This window comes from Pan troglodytes, chromosome 21 (genome assembly GCF_028858775.2).
Source record: "Pan troglodytes isolate AG18354 chromosome 21, NHGRI_mPanTro3-v2.0_pri, whole genome shotgun sequence".
Taxonomy (NCBI): Eukaryota; Metazoa; Chordata; class Mammalia; order Primates; family Hominidae; genus Pan; species Pan troglodytes.
In genome coordinates, this window is record NC_072419.2 from 55,421,440 (window position 1) to 55,441,959 (window position 20,520).

The following is a 20,520-nucleotide window of genomic DNA, read 5'->3' on the forward strand; positions in this document are numbered from 1 at the left end:
ATCATGTAAAGACTTACAAAAGGATCCAAAAGACCCCTATGATAACTGTAAGACAGAAAGAGTTTTGCACTATTTTAAAAAATAAGTATACTTTCTCTCAGTTCTTTGTAATACCTCTAAAAAAGAATACAACTCATGCAATATCATTCCTTAAAGAGCTTGAAAAAGCAGCTTAAAAAATGAAAATCTGGCTGGGCGTGGTGGCTCACGCCTGTAATCCCAACACTTTGGGAGGCTGAGGTGGGTGGATCACGAGGTCAGGAGTTCGAGATGAGCCTGGCCAACATGGTGAAACCCCGTCTCTACTAAAAATACAAAAATTAGCCGGCGGTAGTGGCGCGCACCTGTAGTCCCAGCTACTTGGGAGGCAGAAGAATTGCTTGAAGCTGGGAGGCGGAGGTTGCAGTCAGCCGAGATTACACCACTGCACTCCAGCCTGGGCAACAGAGCGAGACTCCGTCTCAAAAAAAAAAAGACCAAACGTGGTGGCTCACGTCTGTAATCCCAGCATTTTGGGAGGCCGAGGCAGGTGGATCACAAGGTCAGGAGATTGAGACCATCCTGGCCAACATGGTGAAACCCCGTCTCTACTAAAAATACGAAATTAGCTGGGTGTGGTGGCACATGCCTGTAATCCCAGCTACTCGGGAGGCTATGGCAGGAGAATAGCTTGAATCAGGGAGTCGGAGGTTGCAGTGAGCCGAGATCGCACCACTGCACTGCAGCCTGGCAACAGAGCGAGACTCCGTCTTAAAAAAAAAAAAGAAAAGAAAACCTGAGCCAGGCACAAGCATGCCTGCAGTCCCAGATAATCAAGAGGCAAAAGGATCACTTGAATCCAGGACTTCAAGGCCACAGGGTACTATGATCATGTCTGTGTATAGTCACTGCACTCCAGCCTGGGCAACAATAGTGAGACCCGTCTCTGTTAGAAAAAAATAAAAAAGAAAAAGAAAACTAGGTCCAATGAACACTGAGGAAACAAGAAGGGTTAAAGTCTCCAATTTCAGGCCAGGCGCTATGGCTCATGCCAGTAATCCCAGCATTTTGGGAGGCCGAGGCAGGTGGTGGTCACTTGAGCTCAGGATTTCGACACCAGCCTGGGAAACATGGTGAAACCTCGTCTCTACCAAAGATACAAAAATTAGACAGGTGTGGTGGCATGCACCTGTGGTCCTAGCTACTTGGGAGGCTGAGGTGGAAGGATTGCTTGAGTCCAGGAGGCGGAGGTTGCAGTGAGCCAAAATCATACCACTGCGCTCCAGCCCAAGTGACAGAGTGAGACACCATCTCAAGAAAATAAATAAATAAACAAATGGGTCTCTAATTTTAACTTTACTCCTAATTAAGTATGCACCTATCCCAAGTGAAGATAAAGACTCAAAACCAGAAAGAGCTGCATTTATTCATTTTTACAAAAGTATAAAAAAGTATTTTAAAAACTTCAGGGTGTTTACGGTGGCTCATGCCTGTAATCCCAGGATTTTGGGAGGCCAAGCTGGGCAGATCATTTAAGACTAGGAGTTTAAGACCAGCCAGGGCAACATGGCAAAACCCCATCTCTACAAAAAATACAAAAATTAACAGGGCGTGGTGGCATGAATCTATAGTCCCAGCTACTTAGGAGGCTGAGATGGGAGGATCACCTAAGCCCAGGGAGGTCAAGGCTGCAGTGAGCCTGCATGGAGGGCCTCCGCACTCCAGCCTGGGCAACAGAGTGAGACCCTATCTCCAAAAAAAAAAAAAGGAAAGAAAGAAACAAAAATACATACACACTGAAACACCAACAGGATCACACTGTATGCACAGTAACAGCTCTGCATCTTCATCCCTTTTCATGCCTGCCTATACGAGATACCTCACTCTGGTACTCAGGGGATAAACGTAGCCATGTTTTTAACCACTTTCCTAGTAACGGACATTTAAGCTAGCCCCCGTTTTTCTCTATTACAGATACTGCAGCTATGACCATACTGCTCCTAATAGCTCAGACACTGAGTAAAACTCATACTTCATTAGCACAAACCTTAGATTAAATAAACAAATAACCCATGCACTTTCTTAACTTGGGGCCTTTGCAACTGCCACTCCCTCTCTGGGCATACACTGTCCCTGCCCTTTGCTGATCTTTAGTATCAGCCGAAATGTCTCTTCCTCTGAAAAGACTGCTCTGAACTCACCACCATTATTCCAACCTAAATGAGATACTTTACGTTCTTCTAATCCTTGTCATTTTTCCATCCTTGCACTAACTGCACTTTTTGCTGATATTAATGTTAATGTCTGGCAGCTCCATTTGACTAAGTTCACAGGAAAAGGGATGGCGCTGACTGTTTCAACTCAGGGTCTAGCACAGCGCCTGGCACGGAGGGCCCAGACTATACCTGCCCTGTAGACAGCAAGCGCTGGCTTTACTGCATATCTTCTAGAGAAGATGCACTGATCCACCACACAATCACATGCTCCACAAATTTGCCACAGCTAAACTGACAATTTGTTTAAAATGATCATTTCCAATGCTGGCAGGCTGTGGACAGACGGGCTGCTTATGGCCTGTCAGCAGGTTGTAAAATGGCACCCTCTTTCTGTGGAGAACTTGGCCATATGTACCACCATGCATACCCGCTGGTTCAGCAATTCCACTTCTAGGACCGTGGACAAAGACTTTAACTGCAACGATGTTCTTCCCGACCCATTTTATAAGAGGGAAAATGCAAACAACCTAAATAATCAAGTCCCTGTTGGAAAATAAAGCAGTGCATTCACATAGTGGAACATTTTGTAGCCATTAGAAAGTGCTTAGGTGTGTGCTGAATTTGGGTCCTCCAAGGAATTTTAAGTAAATGACGTAACATATTCAAGATACACACATCAGTGAAAAAAGGTGGTTACTGTACACTGTCATGCCATTTTTATGAAATAGATAGGCATCTGTATTTACTTGTATATGTGCTTGTCAGTGAATATACACCAAATGGTTACAGTGATTATCTGCAAGTGGTAAATTTATAAATCATTCATTGTTCCTTGTTTTTGAATTTAAAATTTTTTATAGTCCATATGCACTATTTTTAAGAAAAAAAAAGTTATCTTTTAAAACTGTCTCTCTTTATTCCCCTACTGCCTGCTATCAGAGAGCCTGGTAGAATCAAGGGCAGCACATTTACGAAAGAGGCCAAGTGTTTCACTTATTGCAGGCTGAGCATTCCTAATTCAAAAATCCAAAATCTAAAATGCTCCAAAAATCAAACTTTTTGAACAACAACACAATGCCACAAGTGGAAATTCCGTACATGACCTCATGCAACATGTCGCAGTCAAAACAGTTTATTCAATACCCCCAAGAAAAAAATAAAATTACATTCAGGCTTTGTGTATAAGGTGTATATGAAACACAAATAAATTTCATGTTTAGACTTGGGTCCCATTCCCAAGATTACGTATAATGGAAATATTCCAAAATCAAAAAAAGCTCTGAAATCCAAAACACTTCTAGTCGCAAGCATTTAGGGTAAGGGATATTCATCTAGTACTTCAAATAAGTCTTTTCTGAATTAGTGACTCTTCACTTCACTGGTTAAGGCCAGTCTTTAAGCCATTTCTGACAGGCACGGTCTCTACTTCAAACTCTACAGAGCTAGAAAAGGGGCATAGAGAAGAAACGCCAAAGGGCACAAGTAGATTTAAACACCACTCCCAGCAAAGCTCCTCAGAGATTTCATAGGACCCGGTGAAAACTCAGCCCAGAAGAACATGTCTACAACAGCCGCTGCCCTCAGGACTGTGCCAACCAACGCTGCTCTAGTGAGTGAAGGCGGGAGACTCAGAAACACCAACAGGCACTTATCCTTTGTAGCAATACTGTGATCACTCTCATGGAGGACTCAAGGGGAGGAACTGCTGGGGAAGTGCTGACAGCTCTTAGATCTGTGGTTCCCCAACCTTGACCATACCTCAGAATCACTCCAAGAGCTCATTAACAACAACATGGCCAGGTATGGTGGCTCATGCCCATAATCCCAGCACTTTGGAAGGCCAAGGTGGTCAGATCACCTGAGCTCAGGAGCTTGAGACCAGCCTGGGCAGTACAGTGAAACCCCATCTCTACTAAAAATACAAAAATTAGCTGGGCGTGGTGGTGAGCACCTGTAGTCCCAGCTACTCAGGAAGCTGAAGCACGAGAATTGCTTGAACCCAGGAGGTGGAGGTTGCAGTGAGCCAAGATCATGCCACTACACTCCAGCCTGGGTGACAGGGAGAGACTGTCTCAAAAACACACACACACACACACACACACACACACAGCAAGAACAACAAAAGCAGGGAGAGACTGTCTCAAAACACACACACACACACACACACACACACACACACCCCAAGCAAGTACAACAAAAGCAAAAGCCAGATTCCTGGGTCTTACCCTACACCTATTGCATTAGAATCCTGGGGTTGGGCCTAGAATTTCTTTTTTTAACTTCTCAAGTGATTGTGATGCAGAAAAGCCATATAGCAGTGTCCAGCAACTGTTCATCAACTATTGGCTGGAAGGACTAGAAATACCTACTCCATCTGACTCCAATTAGATTAGCAACAGTCAAGTAAAAAGCTGAAAAGCCTCCAAAATAACTCAAATTACACTACCTTTTTGGTGTTTTAACAAATCTCACCACTGAAAAGCTCATTCTTTTAACTTCACTATATCCTCCTCTTTTAGTTACAGCCTCATTTTCTTTGATTTGGTCCTTAGTGAGCCCTGGAAACAGATCATCTGTTAGAATAGGTGATTATAGCGGAAAATGGAAATGCAGCGTAACAAAAGAAAAACAAATCGCTCCTGTGCGGCCAGCCATGAAGCCCGAGTTGGGTCACCCTGGGTGGCAGCTGGATACAACAGACTCAGCAGGCACCCTGCCCAAGGTCCACTCGGGTCTACACCTCTCATCACATAGCCCACTGTTCTGTGCAGGATCCTCCTGTTCTTTGTGAACATGTTTCCTGGTGAGGAAAAGTCAAATGCTACCCAGAGATATTTTCAGGTGGCATTTCCTGTTGTGATTAAACAGAATTATGAAATCTCAATGTTTTCAATTCACTGGACTTCTTCTAGACTTTGTGACTCTATCTGTGATAAGATTCTGCCTGGCCAAAGATATTCACTAATGCTTTGACCCCTCAATGGCATGGAGTTACTGATTCTCTGAGAATTATACTGCTATTTAGTCACAAAAATGTTAAAATCCTTTTCCTATCATGGTGGTTTTAAAACATGGCCCCTAATTCTTTGACAATCCTTTCATCATCTGGAAATGGGATTCTCCATATTGTGAACGTACTAAAATCCACTGAATTGTACACTTACAATAGTCAATTTAGGTTATATAATTTTTACCTCCATTTTTTTTTTTGAGAGAGAGAGTCTCGCTCTGTCCCTGAGGCTGGAGTGCAGTGGCACAATCTCAGCTCACTGCAAGCTCCGCCTCCCGGGTTCATGCCATTCTCCTGCCTCAGCCTCTTGAATAGCTGGGACTACAGGCGCCCACCACCACGCCCGGCGAATTTTTTGTATTTTTAGTAGAGATGGGGTTTCACCATCTTAGCCAGGATGGTCTCGATCTCCTGACCTCATGATCCACCCGCCTTGGCCTCCCAAAGTGCTGGGATTACAGGCGTGAGCCACTGCGCCCAGCCACCTCAATTTTCTTTTTCTAAGTGACATTCTATATCTCCTTCCTTTGAATCTGGGCTCCATGCCTGCTTGACCTGTAGAATATGGCAGACACGATGCTGTGATTTCTGAGCCTAAGCCTTAAGAAACTGGCAGCTGCTTCCATTTCCCATCTTCTAGGATGCTTACTCTTGGCAACCAGCCACCATAACATGAGGAAGTATAAGCAATCCTTCCATAGGTCACCCAGGGATGAACTGAGGTCCTGGGGCCAGAACCCCCAGCTGAGCTCCTAGCTGACAGCAAGCACCAACTTACCAGCCACGTGAGTGAGCCACCTTAAAAGCAGATCCTCCAGCCCCGTGCAGATCCACTTCAACCAAAGCTGTGTGGAACGAAGACAAGCTACACCCTTGCCAAGCCCAGCCTCAATCACAGACTCATAAGCAAAATAAATGCCTGGAGATGTTTAAACCATCACTAAATTCTATGATGGTCTGTTATGAGGCAAAAGGTAACTGGCGCTTCTATATAATCAAGAGTGGCTGGTCAAAAACAGCTTCAGAAAATCCTCTAACCTGGTACCCATATATCACAGTAGATTCTGGCAAGCATAATCTTGAGCACTGAAGACTTCATCCATACATGTTCTTCACAACTCAACTGAATCACAAACTTTCTAACGTGTTCACACCATATCATGTCACTCAAAACCATGCTACAGACTGAAAAAGAAGGCAACTGACTTTCTTGTTAAGAAATTTTAAAAGGAAAAAAGGAGTAAAAAGCAAGAAAGCTACAGAGCATAAAATCTTGGAGGCATTCAAATAAAAATTATGGACAGCTGTCAATGTGCCTTCTTAGAAAAGATAATGTGCGGTGACATCTCCCCACTACCCTCCTACCCTGTCGAAGCGTCAGGGAGCCTGGGCTCCGCTCCTCACCTCCAGCCTCTCCGGCGGGGGCTCATTCTGCAGGATCCTCAACGCTTTGGCAGCAGCATCGTGTTTCGCAGCCTGTCTTGTCTTTCCTTTGCCATTAAATTGCTGTCCTCCCACAGAAAGTTCCACTTGATAAAGTAAAGGTGGAACTGGAAATGGGTAAAAGTACCTAGAAATAAAAGGAGGTTAGGCAAATTACAGTCTCAAGTTGATAAGTCACCTATACACTCTCTGGCAAATGCAAGTATTTCCTTCATCACGATCCTACTCACATTAGTGTTTGATGCTAATCACTCTTCATCAATATATCCAGAGATTTCATAAAAGCTTAAACTGGATTAGAATTGCTACACAGTATAAGCAAAGAGTGTTTAGCAATCCAAACTTACATCTCACAAAATACAATGGCTTATAAATCATGAGTTTATCACACTAACCTGCACTTACAAAATCTAAAATGAATTAGGCTTTGGCTGAGACAAAAACTTGGCTTGCTCTGCCTTCTCAAACCTTAGCTTTAAATTTGCATGTCTCCAATAGGAGGCTGGGAATTTTAATGCACAAGTCTTTCAGAAAGGACCCTCATTTCAAGAAATCCCAATAAGCTGTAGCCTACCTAGCAGAACCCAGTTTCTTATCCATTTCCCTAGCAGAACCCAGTTTCTTATCCATTTCATAGCTTATATTTTTAAAATGACTATCCCCCAACAGAGAGCAGGGAAATGAAGAATTCCATTTTGCTCATCATCTATCCACTAATGTCTTTTTTTTTTTTTTTTTTTTTGTGAGATGGAGTTTCTCTCGTTGCCCAGGCTGGAGTGCAGTGGTGCGATCTCGGCTCACTGCAACCTCTGCTTCCGGGGTTCAAGCGATTCTCCTGCCTCAGCCTCCCGAGTAGCTGGGATTACAGGCACCTGCCACCATGCCTGTATTTTTAGTATTTTTAGTAGAGACAGGGTTTCACCATGTTGGCCAGGCTGGTCTCAAACTCCTGACCTCGTGATCCGCCTGCCTTGGCCTCCCAAAGAGCTGGGATTACAGGCGTGAGCCACCACACCTGGCCTCCACTAATGTCTTATTACTGCCAGCAGAAGATTTTTAATCCATGGCATTTTCAGGTTTCAATTAATATTTTATTGCACCAAAGCTATTTACAAAACGCACAAGTTCAAAAGTCAAAAAGTACCCAATAATCAGGTAATCTACAAATGCTGGGAATCATTGTCTTGCAGGAATCATGATGCTATGGGAATCATGCTTAAATATGATTCAGTTACACAAAGCAGTTACAAGGGTTATCTTTAGCCAGGCTGCTTGAGGGCACAAGCCACACTGCCAGCAAGAAATATGCTCAGGCCCTACCCAAGAGCAGTAGTTAAAGAAGCACAAAGGAGCCGGGCGCGGTGGCTCATGCCTGTAATCCCAGCACTTTGGGAGGCCGAGGTGGGCGGATCATGAGGTCAGGAGATTGAGACTATCCTGGCTAACAAGGTGAAACCCCGTCTCTACTAAAAATACAAAAAATTAGCCGGGCGTGGTGGCAGGCGCCTGTAGTCCCAGCTACTTGGGAGGCTGAGGCAGGAGAATAGCATGAACCCGGGAGGCAGAGCTTGCAGTGAGCCGAGATCATGCCACTGCACTCCAGCCTGGGCGACAGTGCGAGACTCCGTCTCAAAAAAAAAAAAAAAAAAAAAAAAGAAGCACAAAGGGCCGGGTGTGGTGGCTCACACTTTAATCCTAGCACTGCGGGAGACCGAGACAGGAGGACTCCTTGAGCCCAGAAGTTCAAGACCAGTCTGGGCAACATATGGAGACCCTGTCTCAATGAATTAAAAAAAAAAAAAAAAAAGAGGGGCAGCCAGGTGTGGTGGCTCACGCCTGTAATCCCAGCACTTTGGGAGGCCAAGGTGGGCAGATCATCTGAGGTCCGGAGTTCAAGACCACCCCAGCCAACATGGCAAAACCCCGTCTCTACTAAAAAAATACAAAAAAAAATCAGCCAGGCGTGGTGGCAGGTGCCTGTAATCCCAGCTATTCGGGAGGCTGAGACAGCCTCCTCACTTGAACCCAGGAGGCAGAGGATACAGTGAGCCGAGACTGCGCCACTGCACTCCAGCCTGGGTGACAGAGCAAGACTCTGTCTCAAAAAAAAAAAAAAAAAAGAAAGAAAGAAAAAAAAGAAAAGGCGGGGGAGGGGCACAAAGGCACAAGAGTAATTAAGACCAACTTCAACACTTGGCAGGCCCAAACCAAATCATTACTCCCTCCACAATCTAGAGGTACTGGTTTATGTAAAAGATCAGACACGTTTTCTCCTGTATTTTACAAAAAAAAAAAACCACATACCTCGGGGGATAAGCACCTCCTCTCATGTTGTAGTTATAGGTGGACTGCATCCGAGAGTAAGGGTCAACAGGCTTATACATTGGTTTTTTTCCAAGTTTCATGCACAGTGCATTTAGTTCTACAGTAGGGGTTATGCTTTCTGCAAGAAAGAATCAACAAAGAACTGTTTTTTTCCGGTATGAGAATGATACTCACTAAAATAAAATGTAATAGCATGCTTTCTGCTAATTGGATTCATGATACTTTACATAAAAGGACCTGGGTGGCTCACTGCTAGGCATCAGACAAGGAAATCCAAGAATATGCTGTGATTTCTAGATATTTATACACAGTCGACAGCACAAAATCTACTCTGAGGGTTACCAGAGGAGCCACAATTTAACCCAAGACATTATCAGTGAAAGCTATATGGTACAGCTGTCAGAAATAAGTTCCAAAACACATCAAATTTCACGATTAAAAAATCCCATGTAAATGTCCAAATTGTTTTACTGTTTGAGAATACTTAATCAATATAACCTTGGTTGTACTGATTTACAGGATTATTGGCTTGCACTCAGAAGTATGTCCGTACACAGTACTGAACGATGCATTTATTACATTACTAACTGGATGCAAAGCACTGTGCTAAGCTTAAGAAACACAATTCCTGGCCAGGCGTGGTGGCTCACGCCTGTAATCCCAGCACTTTGGGAGGCCAAGGCAGGAGGATCACAAGGTCAGGGTATCGAGACCATCTTGGCTAACATGGTGAAACCCTATCTCTACTAAAAAATACAAAAAATTAGCCAGGCATGGCGGCAGGTGCCTGCAGTCCCAGCTACTCAGGAGGCTGAGGCAGAAGAATGGTGTGAACCTGGGAGGCGGACCTTGCAGTGAGGGTGGCTCACACCTGTAATCCCAGCACTTTGGAAGGCCGAGGCGGGTGGATCACCTGAGGTCAGGAGTTCGAGACCAGCCTGGCTAACACGGTGAAACCCCGTTTCTACTAAAAATACAAAAAATTAGCCAGGCATGGTGGCGCATGCCTGTAATCCCATCTACTCGGGAGGCTGAGGCAGGAGAATCGCCTGAACCCAGGAAGCAGAGGTTGCAGTGAGTCGAGATTGCGTCACTGTACTCCAGATGAGGCAACAAGAGCAAAACTCTGTCTTAAAAAAAAAAAAGAAACACAATTCCTGCCCCAGAGGAGTTCAAAAAACACAAAGCACACTCAAAGAGTTACAATACAACATGATGTGCAACTTAAAGGTGAAAAATCAGTGAGGAGGTGGCAACCCAATTCTCTTCACAGAAGTCACACAAGGCCCACAAAATATTCAGGTATTTCCATTCTTGACATTTCTAATGAATTTGACCTGTGGTCATACTTGCTACGAAAATGAGTTCCATTTTCATATCTCAAAATTATCAACTTCAGAAAATACATGCTATTCATTTTCCAATTTTTTTTTCTTTCAGTTCATCCAATCCATAAACCTTTAAAAACCATTTAAAAAGAAAACCAGCCTGGAAAGATTAGTGTCAGTGCACAATATTTAAAAACAACACTTTCATATCAAAAACAGAACACTAGAAATGGCAAAATCTAAATGCACATAAAAATCCACTTTAAAATGCCTCTTTAGGATGTATATAGAGAGAAATAAAAAAGACCTGATTCTGTACTATAACTGGTTCAACTAAATTTAATGCATGAATCAAATCTATAAGAATATCTTTGGGGTTTGCACAGAGGGCCACATGAATTACAGATCTCTCTCTTCCTTGCATTAGAATTATATTTTTTACAAAATTCATATAATTGCATTTTAAGTACAGTCTGAATCATTTTAAGAGCAGCTCTGATCCACAGAATTTGTCTGCAATAGAGAATAAACATGAAGAAAGTATACTGCAAAGAAATCAAAAGTAACAAGAAAGATGTAACTGTTAACTTCCCAGATTCCTTCCTACATACGAAGACCTGGGATGACTTCATGCATGTGAGGGGGTCTCTGCTAAAACAGCCATTAATGACACAGCCTCCAGGTCACTGATCCCCAACCCTTCACCAGCCATGCCTTCTTGATTAGTATGCTCCCTGAATGGGCTCCTTGTCTGAGGAGATACTACCTGCTGGCTTGTATTTAAGTAATATTTACATTTTTCTCATTCTTTTTAATAACTAAGAGACATACAACTGGCAATAAGCACTTCTGACCAACAAAATTACAATCAATATTACCACACTGACTTGATGTGACTCTAAATTAAACTTATATTCTTGCTAATCTATACACTCTTATCAAAAATATATTCTCATTAAACTTTTCGGAAATCTTTGAAATTATCTGGTCACCCGCCATCCTTCCTATGACCGCCTTTCCAGATTGTCAGGCGTTAAAGCATCATAGATTGGAAACCACTGCTTTACAATGAGGTTAAGGATTCCTAAAAAATAAGCATTTGTCACTAGTAGTGTAGAATCTGTGCTTTCAAAATCAACAAGTTTGTTAAGAAACCATTCATATACATACTACATGGTACCTCTAGACACACTTTTGAAAGGTACCTGTTTGGCCCATGCATAAGACCTGGATTCCTTCCTTCGCTACCAAAAGGGCTGACTATGGGCTTAGGAAATTTTGTTCCCTCCAAAGCTTTAGCAGCAGCTGTGTGTTTGATCTTTTTAATACCAGTTCACTCAGCTCCCCATTGCTGATTTCCAAGTGTCAGCAGTACTGTAAATTCCTAGAAATGAAAAGTGTGAGCTCTCAAATTCATGAAACCTGACATTGACTGTAATATGTCACTTGAACCTTGAACACTTTCTATGGTCATGGTTTAAGAGGCCTGGTCTTATCTTGATAATTCATCCTGTCATCCCCTTCTTATCCTTTTTTGTTGTTTTTTATAAACAACAACAAAAAAAAGAGATTGTGTGTGTATGCACTGAAATTTTTTTTTTTTTTTTTAAGAGACACAGTCTCACTCTGTCCCCAGGTTAGAGTGCAGTGGTGTGATCTTGGCTCAATGCAACCTCCACCTCCTGGGTTCAAGAAATTCTCCTGCCTCAGTCTCCCGAGTAGCTGGGATTACAGGCACCTGCCACCATGCCCGGCTAATTTCTATACTTTTAGTAGAGACAGGGTTTCACCATGTTGGCCAGGCTGGTCTCGAACTCCTGACCTCAAGTGATCCACCTGCCTCAGTCTCCCAAAGTGCTGGGATTACAGGCATGACCCACCACGTCCAGCCTCAAAATTCTCTTCCAATTACTTCTCATGAAAGATATTTTGCAAACTTGATTTAAACACACAGCAGTACTTCACACAAATTAAGACAATGTTTGTTTTGATGCTGCAATGTGTTTGTGGGCTCTTGTTTGAAAACATAACCACCCTTTTTTTCAGTTTTTGAAATGGGGTCTTGCTCTGCTGTCCAGGCTGGAGCTCAAATGGCACAATCATAGCTCACTGCAGCCTCCTGGGTTGAAATAATCCTCCCACCTCAACCTCCTGAGTAGCTGAGACTACAGGCACACACCACCATACCTGGCTAATTTTTTTTTTAAATTTTTTTGAGACAGTCTTGCTCTGTCGCCAGGCTGGAGTGTAGTGGCATGATCTCAGCTCACTGCAACCTCCGCCTCCCAGGTTCAAGCGATTCTCCTGCCTCAGCCTCCTGAGTAGCTGGGACTACAGGCATGCGCCACCACGCCCAGCTAATTTTTGAATTTTTAGTAGGGATGGGGTTTCACCATGTTGGCCAGGATGGTCTTGGTCTCTTGACCTTGTGATCTGCCCACCTCGGACTCTCAAAGTGCTGGGATTACAGGCGTGAGCCACCATGCCCGGCCCATACCTGGGTAATTTTTTAATTTTTGCAGAGGCAGGGTCTCCCTATGTTGCCTAGGCTGGTCTTAAACTCCTGGGCTCCAGTGATCCTCTCGCCTCAGCCTTCCAAAGTGATAGGATTTAAGGCATGAGCGTTTCTATTTTTATTAAGTTCTCAAAGTAATTCTGATGCACCCCAAAGATTTGAGATTCACTACTTCGGAATTTAACAAATCAATTGAAGCGGCCGGGTGTGGTGGCTCACAACTGTAATCCCAGCACTTTGGGAGGCAGAGGCGGGCAGATCACCTGAGGTCAGGAGTTCAAGACCCGCCTGGCCAACATGGTGAGACCCTGCCTCTACTAAAAATACAAAAATTAGCCACGTGTGGTAGTACGTGTCTGTAATCCCAGCTACTCAGGAGGCTGAGGCAAGAGAATCACTTGAACCCGGGAGGTTGAGGTTGCAGTGAGCCGAGAACACGCTATGGCACTCCAGCCTGGGTGATGACAGAGTAAAACTCCGTCTCAAAAAAAGAAAAAATTAATTGAAGCTTTTACTCTTCTGATGTTATCACTGAATATCACTTTATCTCACTTACAAATAATTTACAAGGGAAACCTGGATTTCAGTACGTCTAGGTCATTTAAATTTGGTGCCTTAAGGGGTGAGGCAACTTGCCTTCATAGCTGATTTTTCTTGTAGGTCTTACTTTTAGGATTCCCTCAGTGCACGGCTTCCACTAAAGGAAAAAAACAAAGAATCCTTTATTGGCCAGGTGCAGTGGCTCATGCCTATAATCCTAGCACTGTGGGAGGCCAAGACAGGCAGATCACTTGAGGTCAGGAGTTCGAGACCAGCCTGGCCTACATGGTGAAACCCCATCTCTACTAAAAATGCAAAAATTAGCCAGGCGTGGTGGCATGCACCTGTAATTCCAGCTACTTGGGTAGCTGAGGCAGGAGAATCACTTGAACCCAGGAGGCAGAGGTTGCAGTGAGCCAAGATTGCACCACTGCACTCCAGTATGGGCAAGAGAGACTCCATTTCAAAATAAAAAAAAGCCGGGCGCGGTGGCTCATGCCTGTAATCCCAGCAGATCGCGCCACTGCACTCCAGCCTGGGCCACAGAATGAGACTCCATCTCAAAAATAAATAAATAAATAAAGAAATAAAGAATCCTTTACCCCCCTTGACACTTCACACATCAGGACATCAGGGGTCTCCTTTATTATATGTTCTGCAGTCCACCAGGCTACTAATTTAAGTACAAACAACAGCATGAACTCAAAACCCTGGCAGGCAGGAAGGTCAAATGGCAGAAGCCTACAACGCAGTACAATCCCTGGGTCATCTTGGTGATTGTCTCATGGATAAATGCTGAAGGGGAAAAAGCTAAAAAAAAACACACACACAAAGTTATTCTCATGAACAGTCTTGCCTTTCTCTAGGACTTTCCCCATCCAGTGCTACCTGCCACTCTGCTGCATTCTGTTGGTGTAGCAAGGCTAGAATCTTGGTTTTGATAGAACCAAAAGTATACCACATCTCTTGATTTTTCAAATAATCTAAATCACCCAAGAGACAACAACTTCTCCTCTTTGAACAACTTGTGGGTAAAAAGAAAATACGCGGTTAGAGATGAACACACAGCCAAACTACCTAAATTATTAAAAGTTCAAGTGAGAAAGTGCATTAGCCAAAATATAATAAAAAGTTAATAAAGGGAATCCCGAAGTTAAGGTCTGCAAAAAAATCCTGTAGAGGAAATACAACAGTTATAGAAAAATGACTGACTTCTATTTTTATTTTAATTAATTATTTTTTGATAAAGGGTCTCACTCTGTCACCCAAGCTGGAATGCAGTGGTGCCATCTCAGCTCATCACAGCCCCCACCTCCCAGGTTCAGGTGATTCTCCTGCCTCAGCCTCCTGAGTAGCTGGGACTACAGGTGCGCACCACCACATCCAGCTAATTTTTGTATTTCTTGGTAGATACGGGGTTTCACCATGTTGGCCAGTCTGGTCTCAAACTCCTGACCTCAAGTGATCTGTCGGCCTTGGCCTTCCAAAGTGCTGTGAATACAGGCATGAGCCACTGCTCCCAGTCCCTAGTTGCCTAAATGTGTCTATAAAGACACATTTCAAATAGAATTATGTTTTAAAACAACATTTTTAAGCTAGTTTTGTGTGAGTGGTAAATACTGTTTTTCTTAAATGCTTAATTAAATGCTTAATCCTGCCTCAGCTACCCAAGTAGCCAGAATTACAGCTACCATTTCTCAAGCATTTACTAGGCATTGTGCTCCACAGGTTAACATATATGCTCTCATTTAATTCTCACAATAAACCTATTTGGTGGGTATTATCCCTGTTTTACACATGAGGAAACAACGACAACAAAAAAGTAGTAACTTGCACAAGATCACACAGCTAGTAACAAGCTGAGACTCAAACCCAGGTGTGTCTGACTTCAAACGCAACTGAACCGTGTTATGCTACGGTGACTATTCATGTTTGTGCCTTATGTTACTTTCAGTCAAATGAAAAGAAACACTTGATTTTATTCAAGGCTTGAGGTTTGCGTGTGAAGGAAAATGAGGCATAATGAGATAAATAACTCATCCTTAATTATATTATCTTTGCTGCAAGGTTAGGATCAGAAACAGACAGCGTCAATTCCTTATCTCTCATACTATATCATCTTACGCTACAGCTGCAAAAGACAACTCCGTATCTCCGTGTCCTTAGATGGTTGGGAAAAAAGTTAACTCCAGATATGCAAGAATTAAGTTCCAGAATGTGCTGTTAATACAGATAACAAACAAGTTTCAAAGACTGAATTATTTTTTTCCTTTCCATGTTCTAAAAAGACTGAATTCTTGAATAATGATTAGCAAATTTTAAAATTATAGTCAGACTTTCATTCTCTAAGATAAGGGGAATGACAAGGATAACTGAAACCAAAGACAATACAAAATACTCACTTTGAGACTACATGGTGAAACCCCGTCTCTACTAAAATGCAAAATTAGCCAGGCAATTGCATCTTCAAACCTTTTGCCCAGATTGCTAACAAGTGAAAAAACTGTTTTCCCATCACCTCTTCTCCCTGCCCTAAGGTCCTTGGGCAAACAAGCAGGAGAGGAGCCAGAAGTAAGCTGCAGACAAGAGGCGGCCCAGAGCTGGAAAACTTACGGGCAATCAATCACAGGTGCTTGAGAATTGTCTCTGTTCAGAATCCCAAACAACCATACACTATTTGGAGTTTTAAAAGCAAAATATGGCCAGGCGGGGTGGCTAACACCTGTAATCCCAGCATTTTGGGAGGCCAAGGCAGGCAGATTGTTTGAGCCCAGCAACTCAAAACAAGCCTGGGCAACATAGTGAGACTTCATCTCCACAAAGAATAAAAAAAAAAAAACTAGCTGGGTGTGGTGGCATGCACCTGAGGTCCCAGCTACTCAGGAGGCCAAGGTGGGAGGATTGCTTAAGCCTGGGAGGTCGAGGCTGCAGTGAGACATGATCACACCACTCACTCCAGCCTAGGTGGCAAAGAAAGACTCTAAAAAAACTAAAACCCAAATATTCCAAAAAGCAGCACATATTTTCTTTGACCCATTGGCAAGGATGAAAAAAGAAGCAACTTCAAAAATCTATAATCTTGTCTAAGTATAGTTTTTGTTTAAGACAACCTCATCAGTTTGAAAACATGTATTTTGAATTACAGCACCACTTTCAAGAGTATAAAAAATAGAAAACATTCCAGGTGGGTTATAAATGCACAAGCAGTATGGACAATATTTACCTTACAGTGAGCTGGACCTTGCTCACACAAAAGCTTATACTCAAGCTGGATCCTGCTGAAACAAACTAACTCATTCACAAGACACAACTGGGATTTTTCTCTATGGGGTTCGCCACATGAGAAGGAAGTGAAAACGTTAAGAGCACTGAAGTCAACTAGCAGTATATAAGACTACTATTCTCCTAGGGATATGAAAATAGAGGAAAAACAAATGGAAGGTCTACAAATGTAGGCAGCCATGATACAAAACTGCAAATCATTCCAGGAGTACACTCCCAGAGAAGACGCAACTAGGGTCTTTTCTGAACCAGTTGAAGCCAGGTAATCTAGGAGAGGGTGTGTCTTCAAAAGAGAGTGAAGTCAGGGGAGTAACTAACCCATGGCAGGCAAGCAAGATTTGAAATCAGATGAAGCACTGCTATTAAAACCAACTGGAATACAAGGTCTTCTGAGCAGACACTGGTTACTGAAACAGCCACCAGCTGTACCCCGCCCATTATTTCGCTAAACTCAACATGCCACTACCATCTCTCAAACAACACTTGTCATCTTCCATACAGTGAAACTCTCATTCCTGGGCATCCTCTAGTCTTTTCTCCAAAGGCTGCCATCCTCAGACCTTATCTATTTCTAACAATTATATAAATAAAATAAAATGATGTTGGTGGGCAGGAGTTTTACAAAGTCAATAGGATTTGGACACCAGAATTCATTAGAAGAAAAAGCAATAAATCCCAGAGGACGGAAACAGTCTGTGCCTTTTCCTTTTAAGAGAGTCTCACATGGCAAATATGGGGAAAATAACATCTCTCCAGGACTACGAAAAATCAAGAATGCTATCTGGTGAACCAGTCCAAGGAATTGTGGGGGTGGCATGGAAGATGCCACGCAGCTGAGTGGGAGAAGCAAACACTCTAAGAACAGATTTATAGGCCAGACATGGCAGCTCACGCCTGTAATCCCAGCACTTTGGGAGGCCGAGGCAGGCGGATCACGAGGTCAGAAGATCAAAACCATCCTGGCTAACAAGGTGAAACCCCATCTCTACTAAAAATACCAAAAAAATTAGCCGGGCATGGTGGCGGGCGCCTGTAGTACCAGCTACTCGGGAGATTGAGGCAGGAGAATGGCGTGAACCCGGGAGGCAGAGCTTGCAGTGAGCCGAGACTGTGCCACTGCACTCTAGCCTGGCGACAGAGCGAGACTCCATTTCAAAAAAAAAAAAAAAAAATTGACACTGACACCCCATTATTTCACTGGTCTTGCCATGTTGCAGGGAGGGTGTTGGGAAGCAGAATATTGTTTTTATTTATTATCCCCACTCCCTTTTTTTTTTTTAGTCAGACCCTGTCTCCTATTCATAAGAATATTGGTTTTAGGTTTTCTTTCTTTAGCCTTAGTTTCTTGTCTATAATATGTTTAGGTATTTTTCAAGTGTTTAAACCTTTTTTTTTTTTTTTTTTTGAGATGGAATCTCGCTCTGTTGCCCAGACTGGAGTGCAGTGACATGATCTCGGCTCGCTGCAGCCGCTGCCTCCCAGGTTCAAGCAATTTTCCTGCCTCACCCTCCCAAGTAGCTGGGAATATAGGCACACACCGCTACACCTGGCTAATTTTTGTATTTTTAATAGAGACAGGGTTTCACCATGTTGGCCAGGCTGGTCTCAAACTCCAGACCTCAGGTGATCCACCTGCCTTGGCCTCCCAAGTGCTGGGATTATGGGCATGAGCCACTGCAACCGGCAAAGTACCTTTAGTTCATTTTCCTAATTATCAGATTTGAATGTTTCTATACTTTTTGTTTTGAGTCAGTCTCAGTCTGTTGCCCAGGCTGGAGTAAGACAGCACGATCACAGTTCATTGCAGCCTCAAACTTCTGGGCTCAAGCAATCCTCCTGCCTCAGCCTCCCAAGTAGCTGGGACAACAGGTGCACACCATCAAGCCCAGCTAATTTTTAAATTGGCCTCCCAGCCTGGCACAATGATTCACACCTGTAATTCCAGCAATTTGGGAGGCCAAGGCAAGCTGATCGCTTGAGATCAGGAGTTGGAGATGAGCCTGGGCAACACAGTAAAACCCCATCTCTACTAAAAATACAAAACAGCCGAGTGTAGTGGCAGGCACCTGTAATCCCAGCTACTCAGGAGGCTGAGGCAGGAGAATCGCTTGAACCCAGGAGCCAGAGGTTGCAGTGAGCCAAGATCACACCACTGCACTCCAGCCTAAGCAACAAAGTGAGACTCTGTCTCATAAATAAATAAATAGGCATCCCAAAACACTGAAATTACAGGTGTGAACCACCTTGCCAGCCAAGAAGGAGACTTTTTTTCTTTTGAGACAGGGTCTCGCTCTGTCTCCCAGGCTGGATGGAATACAGTGGTATAATTACAGCTCATGGCAGCCTCGACCTCCTGGACTCAAGTGACCCTCCTGCCTCAGCCTCTGGAGTAGCTGGGACCACAGCTCAGCCAATTTTTGTATTTTTTTTTTTTTGTATAGATGGGATTTCACCATGTTGCCCAGGCTGGTCTCCAACTCCTGGGCTCAAGCAATCTCCCCACTCGGCCTCCCAAAGTACTGGGATTACAGGTGTGAACCACCACGCCTGGCCATGACGCAGAAAATTTTAACAAGAAAATAAATTTGGGCATTGTAGCTCACACCTATAATCCAGCTATTCAGGAGGCTGAGGCAGGAGGATCCACTTGAGCCCAGGAGGTTGATGCTGCAGTGAACCATAATTTCACACTACCGTACTCCAGCCTAGGCAATAGAGACCCCGTGAAACAAACGAGAGATAAGAAAGGAAAGAAGAGAAAAAAAACTCTGCTTCTTTATTCCATTTCTAATTGATCCTCATTATGATTTCTAAACTACTTCTGGAACCTTCCAGACTTAAACTTACTTGTTCAAAACAAAAATAAAAATAAATAAATGTCAACGTACTTTTTTGCTTTCTAGTAAATCTGGCTGCCCCCTTGCTTGGGATAAAATCTTACGGACATTCAAAAAGAAGGCTTATGTAGATTTAAGAGCTCTTCGTCAGTTGTGGGAAATTTATTTGTTTATTTTTTATTTATTTTTGAGACGGAGTCTTGCCTTGTTGCCCAGGCTGGAGTGCAGTGCCATGATCTCGGCTCACTACAACCTCTGCCTCCTGGGTTCAAGTGATTCTTCTGCATCAGCCTCCCGAATAGCTGGGACTACAGGCACACACCACCATGCCCGGCTATTTTTTGTATTTTTAGTAGAGATGGAGTCTCACCATATTGGCCAGGCTGGTCTCGAACTCATGACCTTGTGATCTGCCTGCCTTGGCCTCCCAAAGTGCTGGGATTACAGGCGTGAGCCACCGCGCCCGGCCTATTTTTTCTTTTTTTGAGACGGTGTCTCCCTCTTGCCCAGGCTGGAGTGAAGTGGCACAGTCTCAGCTCACTGCAACCTCCACCTCCAGGGTTCAAGCAATTATCCTGCCTCAGCCTCCTGAGTAGCTGTTATGGGCGTGCATCACCAAGCCCAGCTAGTTTGTGTATTTTTTGTAGAGGCAGGGTTTCACCATGTTGGCCAGGCTGGTCTCAAACTCCTGACCTCTGTTGATCCACCTGCCTCAACCTCCCAAAGTGCTGGGATTACAGGCGTGAGCCACGGCACCTGGCTTGTTCTGGGAAATAATTTTAAATGCAGAATTATCCCATACAACGATGAATATCCAAGGTGGTATTTACTGCTCAATTCTTTCTGCCAGCCACCGCTCTTTAACAGATGAGGCTTTATAGTGTGAGTAGTTTTCAGCTTTCAATTCTCTTTCTCACAACCTACAATGGTCTGTCAACTGAGGCCCCTGTCAACCCCCTACACAACCAGTGTTCTATATCTGGGATAAAGAAGTGTGGGTGGTGATACTTTCTTTTGCTTTTTGAAGGTAAATGTGAGAGCTCCC

At 43.6% G+C, this 20,520-nt stretch overlaps 1 protein-coding gene across 15 annotated transcripts in view; it reads right to left on the reverse strand.

Moving 5' to 3' along the window:
- Window positions 1–20,520, reverse strand: part of STAU1 (staufen double-stranded RNA binding protein 1) — a 74,360-nt gene that overhangs the window by 31,580 nt on the left and 22,260 nt on the right. For 11 of the 15 annotated variants that reach the window (XM_016938102.4, XM_063803098.1, XM_063803093.1 and 8 more), the window contains 2 exons: window positions 8,953–9,091; window positions 6,610–6,775 (listed from right to left, as the gene is read on the reverse strand). In XM_016938102.4, coding sequence (XP_016793591.2) covers window positions 6,610–6,775; window positions 8,953–9,053 — 267 coding nt within the window. In that variant the 5' untranslated portion in view covers window positions 9,054–9,091. Of the gene's footprint in view, window positions 1–6,609; window positions 6,776–8,952; window positions 9,092–13,452; window positions 13,514–13,958; window positions 14,167–20,520 lie in introns of those variants that run through there. The other 4 variants (XM_016938100.3, XM_016938099.3, XM_063803099.1 and 1 more) reach the window with 2 other exon arrangements.